This window comes from Tetrao urogallus (assembly GCF_951394365.1).
Source record: "Tetrao urogallus genome assembly, chromosome: 1".
Classification (NCBI taxonomy): Eukaryota; Metazoa; Chordata; class Aves; order Galliformes; family Phasianidae; genus Tetrao; species Tetrao urogallus.
In genome coordinates this window covers 163,446,672-163,470,245 of record NC_136813.1, presented here as the reverse complement: position 1 = coordinate 163,470,245, position 23,574 = coordinate 163,446,672, and the positions used below count along the sequence as shown (strand labels likewise).

General features: G+C 40.1%; 1 protein-coding gene across 1 annotated transcript in view; it reads left to right on the top strand.

The window, feature by feature from the left end:
• ANO6 (anoctamin 6) overlaps positions 1-22,828 on the top strand; it is a gene marked incomplete at both ends in the record, with an annotated part of 68,108 nt that extends 45,280 nt beyond the window's left edge. Inside the window, 13 exons of the mRNA XM_079549341.1 lie at positions 542-676; positions 1,842-1,947; positions 3,169-3,229; positions 6,644-6,789; positions 7,890-7,967; positions 9,442-9,667; positions 10,540-10,709; positions 11,802-11,899; positions 14,613-14,743; positions 15,500-15,705; positions 21,036-21,235; positions 21,589-21,694; positions 22,622-22,828. Coding sequence (XP_079405467.1) covers positions 542-676; positions 1,842-1,947; positions 3,169-3,229; positions 6,644-6,789; positions 7,890-7,967; positions 9,442-9,667; positions 10,540-10,709; positions 11,802-11,899; positions 14,613-14,743; positions 15,500-15,705; positions 21,036-21,235; positions 21,589-21,694; positions 22,622-22,828 — 1,870 coding nt within the window. The remainder of the gene's footprint in view (positions 1-541; positions 677-1,841; positions 1,948-3,168; positions 3,230-6,643; positions 6,790-7,889; positions 7,968-9,441; positions 9,668-10,539; positions 10,710-11,801; positions 11,900-14,612; positions 14,744-15,499; positions 15,706-21,035; positions 21,236-21,588; positions 21,695-22,621) is intronic.
• Positions 22,829-23,574: the final 746 nt, after the last annotated feature.

Sequence of the window (23,574 nt, the reverse complement as noted above, 5' to 3'; positions counted from 1 at the left end):
AGCTGCCAGACTTCAAGAAGCACTTGGACAGCGGTCTCAGACATGGGGTTTGGATTTTGGGTCCTGTCAGAAGCTGGGAGTTGAACTCAAGGATCCCTATTGGTCCTTTCCAACTCAGGACATTTATTCAGTGATTCTGTAGCGCGACTATGGCTGGACTAATGCTGAAGTAACTAGGAATTTATGTAAATAGGAATTTATAAAACATGTCTGGGTTTTGAGATGTCAAGACGCAGGCAGGTACATATACCTCTATCAGCTTATGCATGGGGGCACACTGATGAATCAATTCCTGACAAACATCCACTTAAAATTTTTCTTTGTTAGGTATAATCTGTCTTTTTTCATTTTCTTTCCCTTCCAGTTCTCATATGCAAGCATAAAAGAGGTGACAGAAATACATAGAAATACCTAACCATAATACTTCTGCAACCCCAGAGTTTAAACTAGAGGAATCTGACAATAAAAGCTGTCATATTTGAAACAGAAATTTGAATTTACTTGCATTTAATTAAATAAAAAAATACATTTCTCTCTGCAGGAAATACTACGGAGAGAAAATTGGAATCTATTTTGCATGGCTGGGCTTTTATACTAATATGCTGATCGTGGCTGCAGTTGTAGGAGTTGGCTGCTTTCTGTATGGATTCTTCATGAAGGATAACTGCACATGGAGGTATCTAATCGGGTCTATTTTAATATTACATGCATTTTTTATCAGTCCTCTACTGAACACAGTTTGCAAGACATAGCATTGTAGGAGGCAAAATGAAGGAGCGCGATTTATGAATTTGAAAGAAACAGTAGAAAATATAAGATAGATAAGTAATAGATGTTCCTGTGCCATTAGAGCACTAGACATGTGAGTCTGTTACCGCCGTATTTTCTTCATACATTGCACTAAGTCACCACACGTTGCGTAGAAATAAAAAGAAAAATAATCAGGAGTCAGTATAAATTTCTGTAACATCATTTTCAGAGTGTTAATCTTTAAAGGATGTATCCAAAGGCCCTGATAAAAGCCTGAACTTGCTTTCTTCCATTTTGAGAGAAGAAAACAGGAAGAGCAAGAGCACATGGGGCTTCAGCTGCCCAGGATACACTGGGAAGAGAAGCATAGCGATAACACATATTGTCTCATCAGAACATGGTGAGATTGAACCATGACACAAGGACCAAGGAAAGAACACCTGGGTGCCAAATCACTTACAAGACATCATACTGTACAGCCCCAGTCAGGGAGGGAGTTTATCCTTATAAATCATGCTGAAAGGCTCTTCCAGAACTCCACTCCAGTCGCCACTTTATACTCATTTAGTCATATTATCATTTAGTTAAATTATAATAAGCTTCTACCATATCAGACTAAAGAAGCCAGACTCTTGCCACCCCTTAGAACACCAGTCTCCAATCTGAGCCTCTTTGGAAGAACACAGGGACCAGTTAGCCATTTCGGTTCTGCTCCTTGCTCTGGCAGGCAGCATTCCTACTCCTCCCCTTGACCTTGCCATGATAGCCTTCCTGAGTGTGCAAGTGTGTATTTGTGTATTTCCTACTGATGGACCTGAGCTCTTTGAAGAGATTTTATTTTTACTGTGACTAGTTTTGAGAAATGCTGTTACACATAGAGGATGGAAAAAGTATTTTCTGTCTAGGTCATCCAGTTTAGAGATGAGGGCTAAAAAATGGCAATGGGGATGTTTTGAGGGAGGGGGGGAGATTCTCAAAAGAAGGCCACTGGTGAATTATTTCTCATATCCCTGACATAATTGCACTGTCTTTGTGCACAGAAGGACTAAAGAATTTAGTGTTGGTGAGTGACTGACTAGTTTTGTTTTTAGCCAAGAAGTATGTGATCCCAACATAGGAGGTAATATCATAATGTGCCCTCAGTGTGATAAAGTATGTACCTACTGGAACCTCACCATCACTTGTGAATCATCCAAGGTAATTGCATTTACAGCTTGTAGACATGCTATTAACCCTTAGTTGCACTTTCCCTAGTACTGCGTATAAAACAATGTTGTTCTCCACTAATGTCCTGCATAATTACTGGAGCTGTGCAAATAGTTGTGCCTTTTGATACAGCAACTGAGCTATGAGAAGTTAACAATTTAAAAATGTTCCATTCTGATCTAAAATGAAAAAAAAAAAGACTTTTTAGTTTTACATAGCCCCCAATGTCTAAAAGATTTTTTGATTGAAAATGGAACATTGTGGTTTCATTTTGGGATACTCCTTTCCTTTTTTGGTAAACAAAGCAAAACAAAACAAACATTCAATTACTAAAGACTTGATTGAGTAACTCTGAGTCAATTTTGCCTAGGAAAAGTTAAGAGCGAGTTTTGGCATTTCTAAATACTCTCCCCTGTCTCCCCAAAGAAATTAGCTGAACCTGTGTCTTGAATTTGACAAGAGCTGTCAGGAAGTTATGGGTACATGAGGAGGCCAATATTAGCCATGACAGGTGCTCTGAATAGTGTCCTGTTAAGCATGGCATGGCATGGCCACACTCCTGCACTCAGTGCACATCCAGAAGAATCTATCTTTCTTTCTCCATTAACTTTTGCCACTAGGCTAGGGTTAGACTTTTGTCATTCCTTTCCATAGATTCAGCCACTCCAAAGTTACAGGTTTTTAGCTGTTCATTAAAAGTGTTTTGCCCTACTTTAATGGATATTTTTGCTTCAGTGCACTTAACAGGCAAAAGAAAGAAGACAGGAAAAAGAATATTATGAAAAGAAAAGGCAAATACCACAGGGGTATCTCATCAGAATGCATGTTACTAACTACCTTGATTTGTTGTCATCTTACTTATGAGAAGCAGAGATGTTCATTGCTTTTTTGTGACTGTACTAAAAATAAGCACTGCTTTTCCTCTTCCAGTGCAACAGATGGAAGTTTAACAGCACACCACACTATTATCCTCTTGCTGCATATTTCATTTACACTTTTAATGCCAAGCTTTGCAGTTAATTTCCTTAGTTTACCAGAGGATGTTGTACATTGACAGAAGTTGAGAAAACTCTAGCAGTGAAGATTGTTTATTAAACTACGCAAAAGCTAGAAATCAGCCTGTCCAGTGAGCAGCTTCAGTTCTGTTTCAGTGCAGAAGAAATTACTGTTTGATTGTGTTTCAAGGCCTTTTTTCTGTTCCTTTTTTTCCAGAAACTCTGTATATTTGATAGCTTTGGAACACTGGTGTTTGCAGTGTTTATGGGAATTTGGGGTAAGTCAATTTCTATGGCTGTGGTTTGTCGTGTGATTTTGGCCAAGCATACAGCACTGGCCAAAAAAAGTGGATAAATTTACAACTGCTTCATTTTCTAGCACTCGGCAATTCACCACTAGGTAGTTCAGTAAAAGATACATAAATTCATGATAGATCTTTTTAGCAGCATAGACTCATAGAGTAGTTTGGATTGGAAAGGACCTTAAAGATCATCTAGTTCCAATCCTCTTGCCATGGGCAAGGACATGTTCCACTAGATCAGGTTGTCCAAAGCCCCATCCAACCTGGCAGATACTACAGTTGACAGATGTCTGTTCCTCCGTTTTTCCCCTTACTGCACTGTTAAGGATAGATGGGCAGGTAGGTAAAAAGAGCTTATTGTGTAAGAGAACGAAAAGTTGTAGAACTTAAATGTTGGTCTTCTGTACCTGTGTTTGTTTTAACTTGGAGAAAAGTCTGAAAGAAGTGAGTAGAGCTGCCTTTGTTCTTCCAGCAGGAGCCACATGCTTAATTCCATCCAGCAAAAGAGCTGTTTTTTTTCCCCAAAATCCTTGCAGCTGCCTGTGCCTATTAACAACCATGTGACTGTGGAAAGAAATTGAAAAATAGCCATTTATTGTATTTCCCAGTCTTTTTTTCCTCCTGTCTTCATTTAAGAAAGAGTTTTTTGTAAAAATGTAGTAGTTACAAGCAGTAGAGATATTTTTTATCAGAGAAAATATATCTGAAACCAGGATTATTTCTTGTGGGTGAAACCACTTAGCTACAATGGATTAGGCATGGTTTATTTTCACAGAAACGGTTTTATTTGTTCATATTAGCAACTCTCTTAACTGCCTTTTATTGCACTGCCTTATCCAGAAATTGTCAAAATAATTTACAATTGAGGTATAAAGGGTACTGCAGAGAAAATAACTCATTTGACACTTACAGTTCATATGTAGGCTGACAAGAATGCATAAATTGTTTTCTTTGTAAAACACACTGTATACTTATTTTCCTAATAAGACTAAAGTGCTTTAGAATAACTACTTCTTTAAAGAATTTTAAAATGAACAGTCATTTCAAAAAGAGTATTTCCTTCAAAACACTTGCTAAATTCAAAATGCCAGCAGGAAATAAAAATAAAAGAATTAGAAGTTTGATACTAATGTAATCTTCCACCATTTGAATAGCTAATTTAGTAATTTGCTTTTTAATTAAAAATTCTGCTTCCTGTTTTGAGGAAGGTTCCAAGCGTAATAATTACAAAGTTAAGCTGCATGGTTGTAATGATGGCCACAAGATCTATTAGTCTTCTTATTGTAAGTCCACTACAGAAAGAGGTGAATTGTATTACAGCAATTTGGACAAAATTGTACTGAATCCAAATGACCCAGGGTCCTGGTACAATTCCAGCTGTAATTTCTGTCTTGCCCTGGTACTTTGGTAGACCTCCTGATCCAAAATAATCAAAAGACTATTCGATTTTTACATACCTTATCATATCATCATCATCAATACACTTTTTAATGGATCTTTTATTTTTTTTAACTATTCCATTCAAAGATCTCAAAGCACCATAAAACATCCAGGAAGTTGGCCTCAAGAATTAACCCCCTGCACATTAGTGCTCTGGATGAGGGCTTTTGCCACTTCTCCCCTGGTGGCATGAGCAGGTTGGCAAAGCTCCTGAGAAAGGAGCAGCTTCCACTTCTCTTGCTGCCATCGCTGGAGACTCTCTGAGCAAGATCAGCAAACACATTCTCCAAAATGCTGGTATAAAATAAATAGGGGGATGGAAGGAGGGGGGGAAGGTAAAATATTGAAGCAGCTCCTTCCCAGTTCAGAAAGAGCAACTCGGCTGCTGGATTACTTACTAGTAAAAGTTTTATTTGTCCTGGGGCTGTGAAAGCTGCCCTGTGCTATGAGCCCTGCTTTTGCTGTTCGCATAGAGGGCAGCACAGACATGGCCCCTGCACTCCTGGCCTCCCCAGAGCAGCTGGATTTGCAGCTGGAGCTAATCAGGCTTGCCTACAGTTTCCCTTATTTGGGCTGGGGCCGCAGCAAGCAGTTAGAGGCTTGTGGAAGGCTGATCTCTCTGCTCTGCAGGCAGAGGCAGATGTGATTCCCTGGCCCACTGCTTGGAGTGGCCTTAGTGCTTGTAAGCACGAGGTAGCAGAGAAATCCCTCTGAAAGAGGCCCTTGAGCAATCAGAGAGGAGGATTTCTAGGGGTTCTGCCTGCATGCAGATGACAAGGTCATCTCGCAGCCCAGCCCATGTAGTTTATTCATTTATAAATGCTTCAGTATGAAGTTTATTGACCACACCTGAATTTGGAAATAACCTTTAATGCTTGGACTTATAACTGCATGCCGTCAGTTCTTCATCATTCAGGATGAGGTGCCAGACTAATTAAAAAAAAAAAAAAAAAAAAAAAAACTTTTGGGGGGTTAATTACTCCCAGACAATGGGAGTTACAAGAGAAGCACAGTGAAGGCACACACTCACTCCTCCTGGAGGCAGTGCTGCACAGCCACTCATTGAATCTGAGGACACATGGCCACCAACAATACAGCATCCCCTGCACTCACACCCATGTCCTGAGCTCCTGCAGCCTTCTCAGCTGAGTCTGTCATTGCCTGTGCTGTCAGACATACCTGCATCACACCTCAGGTCAAGATCGTGAGCTTGGTTGGACTGGTGTCTTTCAAACACCATGTAGGCATCTATGTGCCGGCTTCCCTTAATGTTCCCAGCCGCAGGAACGTAGTCCAGGGAAACTGCTGACTCAGCCCAGAGGGTCTCAAAGCTCCTTGCCATGCAAAAAGATCTGCAGCCGCTTCAGATTTGTGCCAGCGGAGGAGGAAAGGAAGCTGTGGTTAAGCAGTTTTGCCTGAGCTAGCATCATCAGTTCACATAGTCTGCAAACTGATCATTTGTCCACACAAAAACTGCAGATTGAACGAACACAAGCTTTTCCCTGTGGCAGTTTTTTGCTTACTGAGGTTTTCTTTGTGATAAATCCTGTACTCTCCAACATTTTGTCTTCATCTATCTATACAACTTGCTGTCTTATGTATCCCATGGTAAACTTTTTCAAAAGCAGTCCATAGTATGAAATCCAAAGTGATTATATTCCAGCCTTGGGCAGAAAACAGATAAATGTATGTGTATTCTTTAGGATGAGCTTATGACACCACTTACCCCAGGTTTCTCTTACTAAAGTACCTAAATGTCCAAAGCTGTAATTCCATAAAGAAGTATATCAGTTATTTTCTTCCTCATGGGCACTTGACACCATCATACTAGCTATTAAGGGTTTTGCTCCATGCCTGTGGAAAGTTGTATGGAAATATGAGCCATGTGGTATATATGAGCCCAGCACTTCAGCGTCCAACTGTTGCTTCTTCCGTTTGTCTTCTGGACAGTTACATTGTTTTTGGAGTTTTGGAAGAGAAGGCAGGCTGAGCTGGAGTATGAATGGGACACAGTGGAGTACTTAGAGCAAGAAGAACAAATTCGCCCAGAATATGAAGCTCAGTGCACTCATGTAGTAGTGAATGAAATCACACAGGTAAGGACTATTTTGGTAACTGGTCAGAGCTACTGCAATAGACATGTTATGGGAGCACTGTGAAAATGATGGATCTGGAATGGAGCAGAATAAATTGGCAGTGCTTCAAGGAGAGCTGATAAGCTGGCCTGAATAGTGAGTTTATAAATTCCAGATGTGTAGGAGGGAAGTTCTACTAACCATAGGCATCTCTTAGTTGCATGTTGGAGGAGCTATGAAATTCCTGTGTCATTAATGAACAGAAATAGACATTGTACCTAGCTTAGGAGAGAAACTAAGTCTGCCTTATTAAATCCCCCAATAAACAATCCTGTGCTGCTGCCAGAGGCCAAGATCACAGAGCATTTGCTATCTTTGCCTAAAAATATGTCAGGAAAAAAAGAAAAAAAAAGAAAAGGTGAAACAGAGGGAAGGATGTTGCATTATGTATAATGGCAAGGCATTTTTTCTATCCTGTTTGAAATGTATAAATAGGTATTGTTGCCAAGTGAATGTAGATGCAGTTACGATTAATAACAGCAAACTCACAGGGACAAGGATAATCCTCATTTTAATGAAATAGGATTCATATTTATGAGGATCTTAGTTTAGATTTCTACTCATTATATATTTTGAGTAGCTTCTGCTTTTGCAGATCACTTTAGCTCATCTTCAGTTTTTATTATTCTCTGTCAATATATTGCTCTAGCATTTATCGGATTATTTGCATTGCTTTCACATTGCATCCACATTATACTAGAGCTTATTAGAGGACACTTGAAATGATTCCAAATTAACTGGTTTGAAAGGCAGTGATCTTGGATACTATGATCAGCCAAGAACGATGGGTCCATTCAGAAAGACTATGCACCCTATTGTAGCTAAAGTCAATAAGAGCTGAGGACATGCAGCCTCTGTGGAAGTCATTTTTGTCTTAGAACAGGCAGTAAAAAGAGGCAACTGTAATCAGGTAAGTCTTCTGAAATCATGAATAAATGTGAGTTTCCAGGATAAAAAAGCAAGACATTTGGTGTCCTGTCACAAAGGGCTAACTGATGCGTACAAAAACGTATGAAGAAAAGATTGGATGTATCTTTGATCTGTTTCTGAATCTTTTGCAGCAAGAAGAACATGTGCCATACACTGCCTGTGGGAAGTGCGTGCGTATAACTTTATGTACAAGTGCAGTCTTCTTCTGGGTAAAGTTCTCCTTTTATTCTTTCACCTCATCAATTTACTTCTTCACTAAGTGTCTAAAGATAGATTTTCCTAACCTGATCAAAAGATATCAAGAGAAATAAGTTCAGTTAAATTTCCATCCGATGCGTAAAACAAGGCCGTGAAGTATGGATCCACATGGACAAGGTCACTGTAGCCAGCAGATAACTCATTAGCATGCAGTCAGGAGAAAATATCCATTGAACATCCCACAGCTGTAGCTTTGTGAATGTCATTCACTGTTTTTTCCCTCATTATTTAAAGATAAATGTCTTCGCTTTTGTGAAGAGAGTAGGGAAGAGAGTTGTGGGGCTTTTTTTATGTGTTGTCCTCCCTGCCAGTGTCTGCCCTACTCATTCCAGCTGTTTGGTTCAATATAATATCTCACAGCTCTGGACTTCTTTCAGGTTTTTTGTTTCACTTAGAAGAGCAAAGCTGAGCACTCTTTGATCTTCTAAAGCTGCCGCTTTAATTAAAACTTAACCTTGAAAGAAATCCAGCCACCCATGAAACTGTATCACATGGTAAGCGTGCCTAGAGAGGTTGCCTTGAAAAGCTCGGTGTTTCAGCCTGCTGTATGTTCTCCTCACACGTAGCATGAGCAGCAGCTCCAAAAGAACTCAAGAACTCATCCTAGATAATAGGAGACAAGACAACACTGAGACAGGACAGTGGCTGGCAGTCCAGAAGCACCTCTTAACAGCTGAAACACAACAAAAAGAAGACTGGCTTGCTGCTGGATTTAAGTAGGCAGGCATCAGGTTGAAGGATTCAGGTAGAAATCAAGGAGATTTGATCTAGTTTTGCCATTGTGTTACTGTACTCTCAAATTCTGTGCTAGGAGTGTGGAGGGAGAAGAATTTATGACATTTTGCCGAGATAGTAAACAAAAAATGCACAGCTCTGAGGGTCTGAGTCTGAATAATAGCTAGAGAACTAGCAAGAAAGCAGAAAGAGAAGAGATGGAAAGTAATGTGAGGTGCCTGGAGCATGAGTACAGCTCCTGCAGATCACATGACATGGCTTAAAATGTGTCTGTAATACCATCATGTGAAAGAGAAGTGACAGCCCTCTCCAGGGTCAGCATGGACCTGCTAGCATATTTGCCACCCCGCTAGTTACCCAGTGTCCTCCTGGAACCATCACAAGCCTTCAGGCGTGACATTTGATTACACATCTCATTATGTTATCTCACATGGCAACAAGGCTTGTTATTAGTCATAAAACAGACCATTTCTTTTTGTTCCTGCAGATTCACTGTGCTACATGAAAAATGCTTCTTTAATGGACTCTAGATTTATTGCCTTCTATCCCATCTGCGCATCCTCTTGTACTCATGGGATGGAATAAAAGGCACACAACCAGTTTCTTTTTGCCTATTGTAAAATGAATTTCAAACTTTCTTCCCAAATCCAGTAGTTCAACATTAATATATTTCCTACATTCTCCTGGCAGATTCTTTTGATTATTGCTTCAGTTATTGGAATCATTGTCTACAGACTCTCTGTTTTCCTGGTGTTTTCTGCCACATTGCCACGGCACATTAATGGCACACAAGCAATCCGCAAGTACCTGACTCCACAGACAGCCACCTCAGTAACAGCTTCAATCATCAGCTTTATCATCATTATGGTTCTGAACATCGTTTATGAAAAAGTAGCGATCCTCATTACCGACTTTGGTATGTCTTCACTGTGCCTCAGATTGAAACTTTGGCTACAACAACAAGCAAAAATAGCATTTGTATTTATAATCAGAACTCCAGTAAATGAATATCTATACCATGCTTTTCAGAATTTTCCCACCGAATCATATGATACCATCTAGAATTTTTCAAATACAGATTTTCTGACTATCAGAGGAATGTGATATTCAGCTCTTTGCCTGGAAACTCCTTGTGTAGCCAGCATCAAAGATGAATTGTTTACAATTTTATGCTTGTAAAATAGGCAAAGCAAAGAAAATTACTATAATAACCAAGCTTTATGAAAACAGATCAGTAATGCATAACACATTCAATTACATTAGCTTTTGTTTATGGGGAGAATAGCTATTTTCTTGTAAATAAATGAAATAGGGTCACTGTTCCAAAGCTAGATGCCATTCCCTTGTTATTAAATAGATAAACAGTCACAAATATTATTATTCTTTATATTCAGACCATCAGCTCTAAAGTAGCTATTTACTTTAGATGTGTGAAGTAGTGTTGTGTTTTAATATAGTTTCATTTAATACTGTTTCACCAGTTGAAAGCATTACATTTGCATCTTTCCTGAGTGTGCTAGATTTGGGAGATTTTTTTTCCAAGTTATTAGATTTTTGCTTGTTCTTTATTGTCAGAAGACAAATTCTTTCCTTTTTACTACCCATACAGATTTAGAATTAGCATAGCAGCTACCATATACATAGGGATTATGTACAATCTAATTTATAATGCTCTCAGTCACATTAAGGAGCACAAGTAATATGCATACTTTTCCAGCTGAGGCTCCAAAGCAGCTTTCAGGTACTTGCTGGTTGGCCTTTTCCTTACTTTTTTTTCTATAATTGCAGAGCTTCCAAGGACACAAACCGAATACGAAAACAGTTTGACCACAAAGATGTTCTTGTTCCAGTTTGTCAACTACTATTCTTCATGCTTCTACATAGCTTTCTTTAAGGGTAAATTTGTAGGTTACCCTGGAAATCCAGTTTATTGGCTAGGAAAGTATCGCAATGAAGAGGTAAGAATATATCATAGTACTTGCTTTCAAAATGCAAGAGCCATTAGTCCAGATATTCTGCTGCATTTGGGATTGTACAACATGGTGGTATATAGTTGGGGTTTGGAATGTGACTGCCTCCAAAGCTGCTTGCCTCCTCGTTAATCCATTGCACAAACGAATATGACACAAGACTAGCTGAGCTTAGAAATGTTTTTTATGTACCCAGAAAAGCTCACTTTCCCATGGTCCAACACGCAGGAAGGGGAGTAGACATAGGAACATTCTGCTCTGCTTTGCGCTGGTGCGTCCTCAACTTAAGCACTGTATGCAGTTTGCATTACCACAGTAATGTTATAGAGAGTCCAGAGGAGGACTGCGAAGATGGTGAAGGTTCTAGAAGGCAAGGGGTATGAGGAACAGCTGAGGTCCCTGGGTTTGCTCAGCCCAGAGCAGAGGAGCTGAGGGGGGCCTGATGGCGGCTGCAGCTCCTCAGAGGGGCAGCGCTGAGCTCTGCTCTGTGTGACAGCGACAGCGCCCGAGGGAACGGCATGGAGCTGTGCCAGGGGAGGGCAGCTGGGGTTGGGGACAGGGTCTGCATCAGAGGGTGGTGAGCATGGAACGGGCTGCCCAGGGCGGTGGGAATGACACTGAGCTGCTGGAGTTCAAGGAGTGTTTGGACAATGGTCTCATAGATAGGGTTTGAATTTTAGGCAGTCCTGTGTGGAGCCAGGAGTTGGACTCAAGGATCCTTCCGGGTCCCTTCCAACTAAGGATATTCAGTGGTTCTATGAACATGAGTAGATGCCTTCCTCTTCTGCTGGGTGATCCTCACCTGATGACAGTATAGTCATCAGGTGCATGATTGCAGACTGCAAGACTTCACCTGGTGTTTTGTGCTTTCAGTAGTGTCCTGTAAACCTATCATATGTGACTATATTTGACCTGGAGTTGACTTTTGCATAAATTAGTATAAATGTTTGCCTAAATAGTCTTCTGTAGCTTAAAGAAGTGCTGTTATAATAAATCAGAAATTCATTCTTTTAAATGCTTCATTCCTGCTTGAAAGTTTTCTCAACTTCAAAAATCTTTCATGTCTCTCCCAACCTGTAGTGTGATCCAGGTGGATGTCTCCTTGAACTCACAACTCAGCTTGCCATCATAGTAGGAGGTAAAGCAATATGGAATAACATTCAAGAAGTGCTTCTTCCGTAAGTTCAGACTACTAAGTAACTTGCCCTTTTGCATTTGAAAGATGCTGTTTTGCTTGATTCGTTCAGGAGTTCGGTCACTAAATTTGATTGGAGCAAATCGCATTCTAAAAGAATATGGCTAGTCTTTTGGGACTTTTGGGGACTTTTTAGATAGTTTGGTTAGTTTTGCTTTGGTAGTTTTGAGCTTCTGTCTCTGTCATTTTGACCGATATTAGTTCTAATCAGAAGTGCTTTTCTCCTCTGCAGATTAGACTTAATGTGCATCGTGTTTGATACTTAAAATTGAGGCAGCAGAAGCTCTGAAAATACTGAACTAAATACTATTGCTTGATGTTGAATTCAGTGATTTGTTGCTATACATGTAAAAATTATGAATAATTTATTAATTTAACTCATTTCGTTTTATAGTTATATGTGACCTTCAGAGTCCCTAAAAATGCCTTTTTTAGCATGGTAGATCTCTGGAAGGTCATATTTTAATGTAAACAATAAACGAAGTGCTAATAGTGAATATTCTCCAAGTAATTTAGATGAAGTTACTATCCAGGACTCTGTTCCAGCTCTCAGAACTTGTTCTTTATTTTAAACTGATTGATAACTGCTTACACTACTTGGAGTAGGAAACTCCGAGTTTGCTTATGCCCTCCTGAATGCCATAAACATCAGTCCACAACATATTCCATTTGGCTGTGGTTCTTCCAAGCCCACAAATTGTGCAGCAAAGCAGTTTCAAAGCATGTCACAAATACTGTGTAGCTAGTGTGCTCTGCTGGGTTACTGGTTCTCCAGACCCAAATGCTGCCAGTTGCAGGATGGCACTGTAGACCCATCCCTCTTTTCAGCATCTTTTAGCTGGTTAAAGTGTCCCTAGAGTGAGCATGCCTGCAGATGTCAGTTACAGCCATAAACAATTGATTCCTACCATTTGTATGTAGGTAACACATTGACCTAACCAGAATTTTGAATTCACTTTCATAGATGACAAGTAACTTTTAGGTCCTGAAATGCTGAGTATCATTTCTGGATGTGATTTTTAATTGACCTCTCATTCTTCATTTCTGCAAGTAAAAGAGAAGTGTTTTATTTTCTTTCTCTGTTGATTGATATTCTTCCACCTTCCTTTTTTGAATATAGGCCTTTGACCACTGAAAATGTCTACAACTGATTCATCAGTTTACTTAAATTTGTGTGCAACTCTTTTAGACGCAAATTACAGCTGCACCTCAATCCTTGTAGCAGCTAATCCAGGCACAAGAAAGTGATCAGGAGTAGTTGGCATGGATTCACTCAGGGGAAAGTCTTACTTGACCAGCTACTCTATGATGGAATGACTGGCTTGGTAGATGAGGGGAGAGCTATACTGTCTGTCTTGGTTTCAGTAAGGTCATTGACAGTGCTCCCCAGATGACCTCTACAAACTGTTAATGGGCTGGATGAGTAGACAGTAAGGTGGATCAGCTGTGTTCAGAGAGTAGTGTTCAGCTGAAGCACAAAGTGTAGTTAGAGGCCAGTAGTTAGCGGTGTACCTTAAGGATCAATACTAGATCCAATCCTATTTAACATCTTCATTAATGATCTGGATGAAGAGGGAGAGTGCACCCTCAGAAAATCTGCAGAAAATTGGGAGAAATGGCAGATATACCAGAGGGTTGTGCTGCCATCCAGAGAGATTTTCTCAGGCTGGAGAAATAGGCTGACAGGAACCTCGTAAAGTTCAGTGAGGGAAAACGCAAAGCCTTCCATATGGGGAGGAACAACCATAGGCACCAGGACATTTTAGGAGATCATCTTTTCAGAAAAGGACCAGGAAGTCCTGGTGGATACCAAGTAGAACATGAGCAAGGAGCGTGCCCTTGCAGCTAAGAAGGCTAATGGTATTTTTCACTGCATTAAATGAACTATTGCCAGCAGGTCAAGAGAGATGATCCTTCCACTCTAACATGTATGCTGCGTCAACAGTGCTGAGTTCCCTAGTGCAAAACTGCTGGAGAGAGCCTAGCAAAAGGCTACCAAAATTATTAAAAGACTGAAGCATCTCTCCTGTGAGAAGAGACTAAAAGATCTAGGACTATTCATTAAAGATCAGGAGAGATTTTACCAATGTCCATAATTACCTGAAGGATTGCAGAGATTTTGGAGTCACACTCTTGTCAGTGATGCCCAGTGCCAGGACAAGAGATTCCCTCTAAACACCAGGAAGCACTTCTGTGTTGTGCAGATGATAGAACATTTGGCACAGACTTTATAAAGTGGTTGTAGAGTTCCTTCTTAGAGATCTTCAGAAACTGCCTGGACATGGTCTCAGGTAACCTATTCTGATTCTGCCCAGAGATCCCTGCCAACCTTAACCATTCTGTGATTCTGTGATCAGAAGGGATTAATCTGTCTGTCCAGAGGCCTACTTTTGTCTTAATTTTCTGTTATCTTGAAATGTCATTGACCTGTACAATATAAGTGTAAAGCACTGCAATTCTGATAGATTTCCTTTTTACAATCCTGTTTGTTGTTCTAAATAACTGCATTCAGGATAAGAGAAAACTATACTCATGTTTGAAGGAAGTTTTCAGTAGTTTGGGGATAACTAAAACCCACTGTGTTATAACAGCAAGAGACTGTTTGTTTTGGGTACGTTTTGTTTGTTTACTTGCATTTACTGAACTTTGTAGGCTATTTTACCAATTGTAGTGGTCTTTTTCTCTCTGACTGACAGTTGGGTTAAGAATCTAATTGGAAGATACTGTGCAGATGCTAGATCAGAAAAGATTGTTCCACGCTGGGAACAGGACTATCATCTGCAGCCCATTGGAAAACTTGGATTGTTTTATGAGTATCTTGAGATGGGTAAGTAGCCATTTAGTTCCAATTTCTTGTCTGTGCTGGATACTGTGTGGGTGTGCTCTAAGGAAAATTTTCATACAAGTAATATTTAGTATGTTTAGAAACAGGAGGTATATTAAATTTTTAAAAATCCAGTACAAGTTTTGATGAGCCGTTATAGCTTTGTGAGCTTTTATTAAGCAGCTTACTTCAGTTAAGACCTCACTTAAGACCTCACTTCAGTTTCTAGCTAAAAAACAGAGTGAGCAGTTGTGGGTGTGCTGCTGCTTCATTATCCTATGGTCCAAGAAGCATACCCAGAAGTCACTGGGTCTGCAGTCACTTACATGTTGCTGGTTTCCTGGTCACTGACAGAATTCTGGCTTGTTTGCCACCATCTGTTCTGCAACAGAATTGCAGCATACTTGTCACAGCACCCAGGCACCCATTACATCACTGTTAGCTCAGGCTTTGCAACACAGCACTGAGACATATAGTCATTAGATTTCCAAGTCTACGTGGAGAAGAATGAGAAATAAGAGAATGTTTAAATTCCATAACAGTTCCTTGTGATGTGTTGTGAGTTTTAACATTGTCCCGTCCCCTCCACCTAGAAGGTATTTCCAGTAGTGTTATGCTTATATATTCTCACACACATAAGATTCTCTGGGAACTCTGCTACTCTTCCTTGCCCCTCATTCTCTCAATTTGAGTATACAAAATCTATGCTTATCCCCAGTAAAAGAACGCATCAAGGCATGTGACCTCTCCCTTTGCCAGTTATACAGTTTGGCTTTGTCACCCTGTTTGTGGCATCATTCCCCCTGGCTCCTCTACTGGCTCTTATCAACAACATGTTGGAAATCAGGCTGGATGCGTGGAAGCTGACAACCCAGTTCAGGCGCATGGTTCCGCAGAAGGCACAAGACATCGGTGCGTGGCAGCCCATCATGCAAGGCATAGCCATTCTGGCTGTGGTGACCAATGTAAGTAGTGTGCCAGCCACTACGAAAGGTAAAATGCCTTCACTGCAAGCGTTGCATCTAAATGTGGAATGCCGTGTGTATCAATGTTTGTCATGCCAGAGTGGCTACATGAGGCACACAGATGATCCAAATTAATTACAAGTTTCAGTCCCTTGTGACGTTAGCCCCTGTGAAGCAGGCTTTGAGTTATTTTTCAGATGGTTTAGAAATATGGCTACCATCTAAAATATTAAGTCTAAGTAAAAGAAATTGTAGTTGGACAGAGTTACTACTGCTTTCATTAAAAGTTAAGTTATACATATAAAGACTGAGATAGTAGCACAAAATAAAGAGTTATTTTTGAGAGTCTATAATTAAATGTATTAATTTTGAGAAAAAAAAAATATGTTAGAGTTCAGCTAAGGCTTAATTGATTGTTGTTTCCAACTTACAGTTCTTCTGGTCATACCTGAGTTTAGCTTTGAGCAGTTTTTTGCAGTTAAAGCAGTAATTCAGCTTCTTTCTTTATTTAAAAATACAGTACATGCTCAACATTATAGTACTTATCTCTTGAGATAAGAATGAATTCCTAAGAATATGCAAATGAATCCATTTTTCACTTGCAGTTAAAACCAATTTTGAAAATGATTTATTTAACATATTTAGAAAACTTTATCCTTTCCTCATGAATATACTCTTTAACAATGAAATTTATATGTTTCAAATTTCTGTATTGCTATGTCACCAAAATCTTGTACAGGCTGCACAGTGGGAAGAAAAATATTCCAAGTAATCCACTGGACTTTATCATTCTGGGTTGTTTGATTTATTCTTAAGCAGTAACTCATATGTATTCTGTTTCTAAGTTTCTAGTGTTGCCCTTTCTCAAAGGAGCAGTGACCACAGCTTCCCTCTGCAGTAGCAGTAGCTGTCTGTAGGGATTCATTCTGACATAATCTGAGATGGCCACTTCCTCCAGGACCTCCTCGCAGTAACAGTGCCTTGTTGCACTCATTGGGAGTTTCTGGAGAAACCTGTAAAGTCTGAAGTTCACCTCAGCCTAAGCTGTCATAGGAGTCTCTGCCCATTTTGAGGATGGTGGAATTTGGGTAAGACGAGAGAGATGGAAATGAGCACTCTAACATATATACTACTGGGGACTTATTTCAATGAACAGAGCAATTCACATTTAAACCAGGACATTAGCTTACTTTCCTGTGTCTCAGGCACCTTTTACAGTCAGTAGGTGTTCAACCACCTGTGTGGGGTCTCCACCCCAGGGATTCTACTTTTCAGAAATCATGAGACAGATACGTGTACCTCCCCTCTCCACACCCAGACAAGTTCCCCTGCATATTGCTCTCTTTTTTCCTCCACTTTTAAATGTCTTTGTTTTGCCCTGAAAGGAAGTGGATATTTTCAAGGAGTGGGAAAGATGAGCTGCCATGGCCTGACAGCCTATTGGGCTGCCACCTTCTCACTAGTTTGTTTTCATGGTTACTGAAGTTGGGAGTTCTGACCATGCAGAAATATGAGTGTAGGATGGATTTCAATGATTAGGAATATTTTACATGACAAATTCAGCTATCAGGCATTCGGCTGTAATTCCTTTCAAGAATTTTATCCCAAACTATAGAAATCTAACAGGCATGTTAAACATAGATAGGATGTAGAGAAGAGACTAAGGAAAACATAAAAGCAGATAAATAAACATGAAGAAGTATCAGAAGTAAAAAAATCTTGAGGATGGAAAATTTACAAAAAAATCTAGGAGATAAATAGATAGACAACAAACTGGAGCATATGCTCCAGTGGTTTCACACAGATCTACTGAGGCACATCAAACATAAATGCAGCTGTTCCATAGGTGTGTGAAACATCCAAGGCCTACCAGCAAATGTGATGTTAAAATTTAAAATAAAAATGATGTGACTTTGGTAACACATGTTCAAATTATTAGAAATGTCAAGTGACACCTGGGATACTGCTGGAATCTTTCGATTTTACTGTTTGTGTAAAAAAATTGTTAATGACAGCTTTCCCAGCAAATTAGGGAGATTGTGCAAACACCCAGATGTAGCATAGCTAGAGTAACATAGAGGCAAAATTACTGCTGCATTAATGTCCTCTTTTGAACTGTGCTGCTACAAAACCTGTAAAATATAAGACAAAGCTTCTGGTGTCCTAGAAGGAAGAAATAGGTAGATAGATTGATATATAATATGTATTAATTATGTATATTATATATATTATATTATAAATTGTATACTTTTTGCATAAATTAAAAAATAATATATATATTATGTTATTGGGTAACCTGACAGTCTTTCCTCATCAGTCCACCTAGGACTTGTAATACAACTAACTGTGAAATAGAAGACTGAATATATATCTTAAGATTATTATAAGCATTGTTACAAGTACCTCAATCGAAGACCTTATGGTATTCAGTGCAGAGTTAAAGTTGGTGACCTTATGGTGACTCAGATGTGCAGGCTTCTGTTAGGAGTGTGTACACGACCCTGCTTTAGCTCCTGCAGAAAAGTGACCCAACGGTAGTTTTAGGTGTCTGTCACTACCCATTCACAGCCCATCTGAGGCTACTGCAAGCTTTGCAGTGTTTCCATTCCAAATTCCTGATGTGCTCCATCCCTGAAGTGATATCTCTGAAAACTCAGAGTCCTCAATGTGCACAAGTGCATTTACAGCTTGGTTTTGCTCCCTGTCCTCCTTGCCAAGCACTCAATCCCAGTGCTTATGTGACTGCTAACAGCAGGCATGTTTCTTTTCATAACCCTGTTTGGAGATCTTGTGTGTCAGATGCAGTTAATCTTAGTATGATTGTAGTGCCTTGGCCACTGACACCAGGCAGGCTGATAGCAAGGGGCACAACAGTAGAGGCCGTGCTCAGGAGTCTCTATTGCAGGTGTTGCAAGGCGTTCAGAGATCCATATTTCTTTCTAGTGAAGTGTGGTCTCTAAAGCCATGTAATAGAGATACTGAAAACAGTTTTCTTCCATTATCTTCAAGTTTGTTTCTCGTTTCACATCCAGGATCTGGATCTAGTGTAGGCCATTAATCTTGTCTTTGTCATCCCTTTGCCATCACTATTTTTCATTAGAACATAGAAACTGTTTCTTTTCTACGTGACTCCTACAGCTGATTTGATTTGGGTAGAGTATCTTCCTCTCCTTCCCACACTGGCTTTGTAACACCTACGAGTATCTTATCAGCAACTTTTGCCAAAATATGTCCATTTTGAGACTTGCCACTCAGGCACTGGACTTGCTACAGCATGATATCAAAGCATCTGTTGTGATTTAAAGACTGATTTTAGTTAGTTACAGTATAAATGGAAAACTGTGCATGGTATAGCTTGGGAAGTAGAGAGTGTGCTATTTGTTTGTAGTTCCCCAGTACAATACTGTAAAATGCAGCCCATAATTCAAAAGGAAGAAAAGCTTTTCCTTTGAGAGGATGCCGTAGGATTAGCTTTCGTTTTTCTGTCCTTGTAGCCCTCTGGAGCACATCTGGAGATCATTCAGGGAGGGGGAGGAGTGTGAGACGGGGCTCGGATTTATGATGATGAGAGACCTGAGGCCTTGCAAAAAAATCATAAAGAGCAAACGTTAAGTTGTATAAATACTATATTCTGGCATCTTGCTGAATGATACATAGAAGCAGCACCAAACCAAATTGGTACAAAGGGAAAAGGATGTTTTTTGCCTTACTGTTCAGTTGCTTTTAGTTCTTTTATGGTCTGACTTGATGCAAACCTTATGGGCTAATAAGCAGTAAGAAATTATATTTAACTAAAACTTTCTGTGCTTATACTTCAGTTAAAAACAGTGTAATTTAAGTGTGAGGTCTTCTTCCTGAAACTGCAGGGCACAGTAATATATATTTCTTGTCAGCCAAAAACACCTACACTGCATGTAAATATAAACAACACATAATTTTCACTTCATTCCTCACTGGCACGTATTGCTTAAAAACAGTTTTTAAAAGTTCATGCCACCTACATTTTATTTAAGCCAGAATACAGTGCAAAAAAAAATCTTTTCAATGTGTTGATCCTTGAAACTTTTAAACTCTTTTAGTGATAGGATGCCTCTCTTTTCTTTCTCATCAGCCAAATTAACGTTCTCTCAATTGAACTAAATTGCAGCAACATTCTGGAGAACGAGAGAAAGATTTTGAACCACAGCCTCAAACTTAAGTCCTGTTTCTTTGTCTTATGGTGTAGCAGATCAGGAATGGGTCCAGCTGGGAACCTTCCCCACACAGGTTGTTACCATTCATGTCATCGGGTATTTTTGTCCACTGCCATAGGACTGAAGAGTTCTCCTCCAGCCATGGCATGCAAATAACCCGTAGTTCCTGGGCCCTGGGCACATGCCTGTCGTATTGAGTTGTCTGGGCAGCCTTGTGCTGGGCATGAAGCGCAGTGGAAAGTCTTCCTCACGGGGAAGCCTTTTGAATTTGCGGTAACAGAGGAGGATACTGGATTAAACATAGTAAACCTGTCCTCCGGAATAGGATGTTTTGGGAAGTTCATGCATTTAGGAAAGACTTCCTACGACAAACCCACAGATCCAATTTCCTGCTCAGTTTGTGCCTAGCAGACTGAGTAGGACAGAGTAGAACAGGGCCTCTCCTGGGAGCTTGATAAAAACAAGTGGTCACGTCATATGTAAAGCAGCACTGTGCAGCTGCTACTAAAAAAGTGATCTTGGCATCAAGAGCAGTTTCCACATGTACTGACACTGAAACTCATGAGCCAACAACTGCCAGGACAAATTTGGACTGGCTGTCACCTCAGAAAGAGTGGGATGTTTCTAGGGTCAGAGCTGGATCAGCTATTTCTTTATTTAATTCTTTGTATGCAAACTTCAGGCTTCCTGGTGAAATTTAATTTTCTGTTGCTGAAGGACTCTGCTGTGGTTTCCATAAGTTTCACCAGGCAGATTTTCTTCAAGCATCTCATGTGCACCTCTGATACCAAGTGTGTTTGCTGGAGGTTATCCTAGCATGGTGCGAGGTGAGTTTGGTTGCTGACCTCCCCACCATGTTGAGGAGGATAAAAGTGTATCGCAGCACAACTTTTTTGAGGCATCCAGCAGAGCCAGTATAATTTAAAAACTAGATGGACTGCACATTCCAGAAGGAGATTGTTTGTGCCTGTGAGTGCCTCACTCACAGAGGGAACCACTGACTGGAAAAGCACATACTTTCTGTTTTTAGCTTGTACTGTAAATTTTGAGATACTAAATATATGGCAAGGCTGTGCACAGTAAGGCTTATTTCTTAAATGCTACTCTGCTTTTTTGTCCCCTCTTTCTAAAATGCAGGCCATGATAATTGCTTTTACATCTGACATGATTCCTCGTCTGGTTTATTACTGGTCCTTTTCAGTCCCTCCTTATGGGAGCCACAGCAGTTACACCATGAAGGGGTATATAAACAATACACTCTCTGTCTTCAATATATCAGACTTCAAGAATGCAAGCAAGCCATTTTCCCCCTGGTTTGGGAACCACACGACATGCAGGCAAGTGTCAAATAACCATCCTTTCCCAGTGACAAGGGTAAATATCACTGCTTTAATATCTAAATAATCCAGATCCATTAAAAATACGCAGTAAGAAATGTTAGAACATTGTGCAAGCAGCGTAGTTTGAATGGCAGAACTGAGTGAACTATCCACTTATAAGTAATACTTACTTCATTTTGTTTTCTTCATATGCTTTAAAAGTGACTTAAGAAGGTTTATCACTGCTGCAGTTGCATTCAGCAGTCTGTTCAGGCTGTGCTAAGCCAGGACACGGCTTGCTCCATCCTCTGGCCACAGAGCCGTACTGCACATTGCTGACACTGGCTGCTGACTCTCTGCATTGCCTTCAGGTACCGTGACTTCCGCTACCCTCCTGGGCACCAGCATCAGTATGAGCATAACATATACTACTGGCACGTCATCGCAGCCAAGCTGGCTTTCATCATTGTCATGGAGGTAAGCCTGTAGGGGTTTTCAGCATAAGTGATTTAGACTCCTCTTTCCTCCCTGCAGAAAATCCTTGGAAGACATTCTGTTCAGGCACAGCTGTCAGAGCTTTTAGTACGCACTGGTGCTGGCATGGGCTCAGGAGAGGTAAATTAAGTGTAGCGCTGCTAGAAAAAGTCTCTGAAGTGATTGCATCCATTGAGGATTGCCCCAGTATTTGCAGTTTCTCTTCTCAAAAACTGTCAAGCGATTTCTAATATCAGAAAAAGAAGGGACAGTAGCACCAAACATTTTTATATGTTTTTATGTGCCCTGCTTAATGAATACATGCAATGCAGCACATGTGCACTGAGTGACCTGTGTAAAGTCAATCACTGCAAGAGGTGAGTCTGTAGATGAGACTCTGGTTAAAGAGCAATTGCTCTCTCCCATGCAGCAACAGTGTGGGGTTAGGAAAGATGGGAGCCAGTCCAAGATCAAAGGAAAGGAATACCAAATATTCTTTCATTATAAAATGTACTTAGTGCCTGATCCAGGGACTACTGAAGTCACCAGAAATGTGCAGCTTGCTAGAGCACAGTTCCATAGCAGAGGAATGTCTGCAGCCCTGGAGGCATTTGGACAAACCTGAAACAATTTAGAAAGATCTGTAACCAATATTTCCACAGTCTGGGGGGAAGGGAAGCACTGAGCACCAGGGTTCCCCAGAGCAATCAGAAAATTCATTAGTAGCATCGGGATTAGAAAATCAGAAAGTTTTGTTTATCAGACAATTATTCTATTCATCTCTGCTTTTTAGGATACTGTTCCAGCGTAGTAGATACTGGTACAAAACCACAGCCTTAAGAAATAGGGTGACATTTCAATATTTCTCAGAATAATAATAACATCCCGTTCAACCCAACTGACATTTCTTTTCATTTGCACCTTCCTCAGCATGTCATATACTTTGTGAAGTTTATTATTTCCTACATAATCCCGGATGTGTCACAAGAGACCAAGAGCAAGGTCAAACGAGAGAAGTACCTGACACAGAAAATCTTGCACGAGAACGACCTCAAAGTTGTGAAAAAAACCATAGGGAAAATCGCCGACAAAATTATTGAAGGAGTAGACAGCACTTTCCGGCCTAAAACTGAATAAGGACTTTTTTTTATATGGAGGAACAGTTTTTAACCAGCTAGTGCCTGCCCAGGCATTACCAATAGTTAACCAAACGCTTTGGATGAATTTGCCTTACTAAACATGGTTTCTTGCAGCTGTCACCTGCTCTGTTGCCTGTTTCTCTTAGGCAAAAGCAACCACTGAGACTCAGTTTACAATTACCCATTTTTTAAACCAGCTTTATTAGGACACATTTTAACATGTGAAGGTAAAAATTATCGTTTTAAAACGATGCAGATTAACTCTGAAATATACAGAGTGCTTTCCTTTTTATTTAGGTATAAGCTAGTAGGAACTTGAATAAAACTTTAATAACAAGAATTACTGGTTATAAGAACATATAAGAACACCACCACTTTCTGTGAAGGAGCTTCAATTACTTGGTGATGCAAAAAGGAGGAAAAGCCAAAACATGGAGGAAAGAGAAGGAAAATGCAACTCGCAAACATGTTGTTAAGCTGTTGCAGTTGACTGACTGAGCACTGTTCTATGCTTCGCTGATTTAGAAGTGCATACTGAAACTTAAATGGATAAAAAGATATTTCAATTAATCATGGGGTTGGATCACAAGAAGCAGCGGGACTGTAAGCTGTTTGCCAGCCTCTGTGTAAACAGGAGAATTGAAATCATTGCATACAACTGACTTCACTGCGCTTGGAGCAAGTGGAAAACTCAGTTATTTTCTCTTTTCCCACATCAGTGTACCTTCATTAGCTTACTTGGCC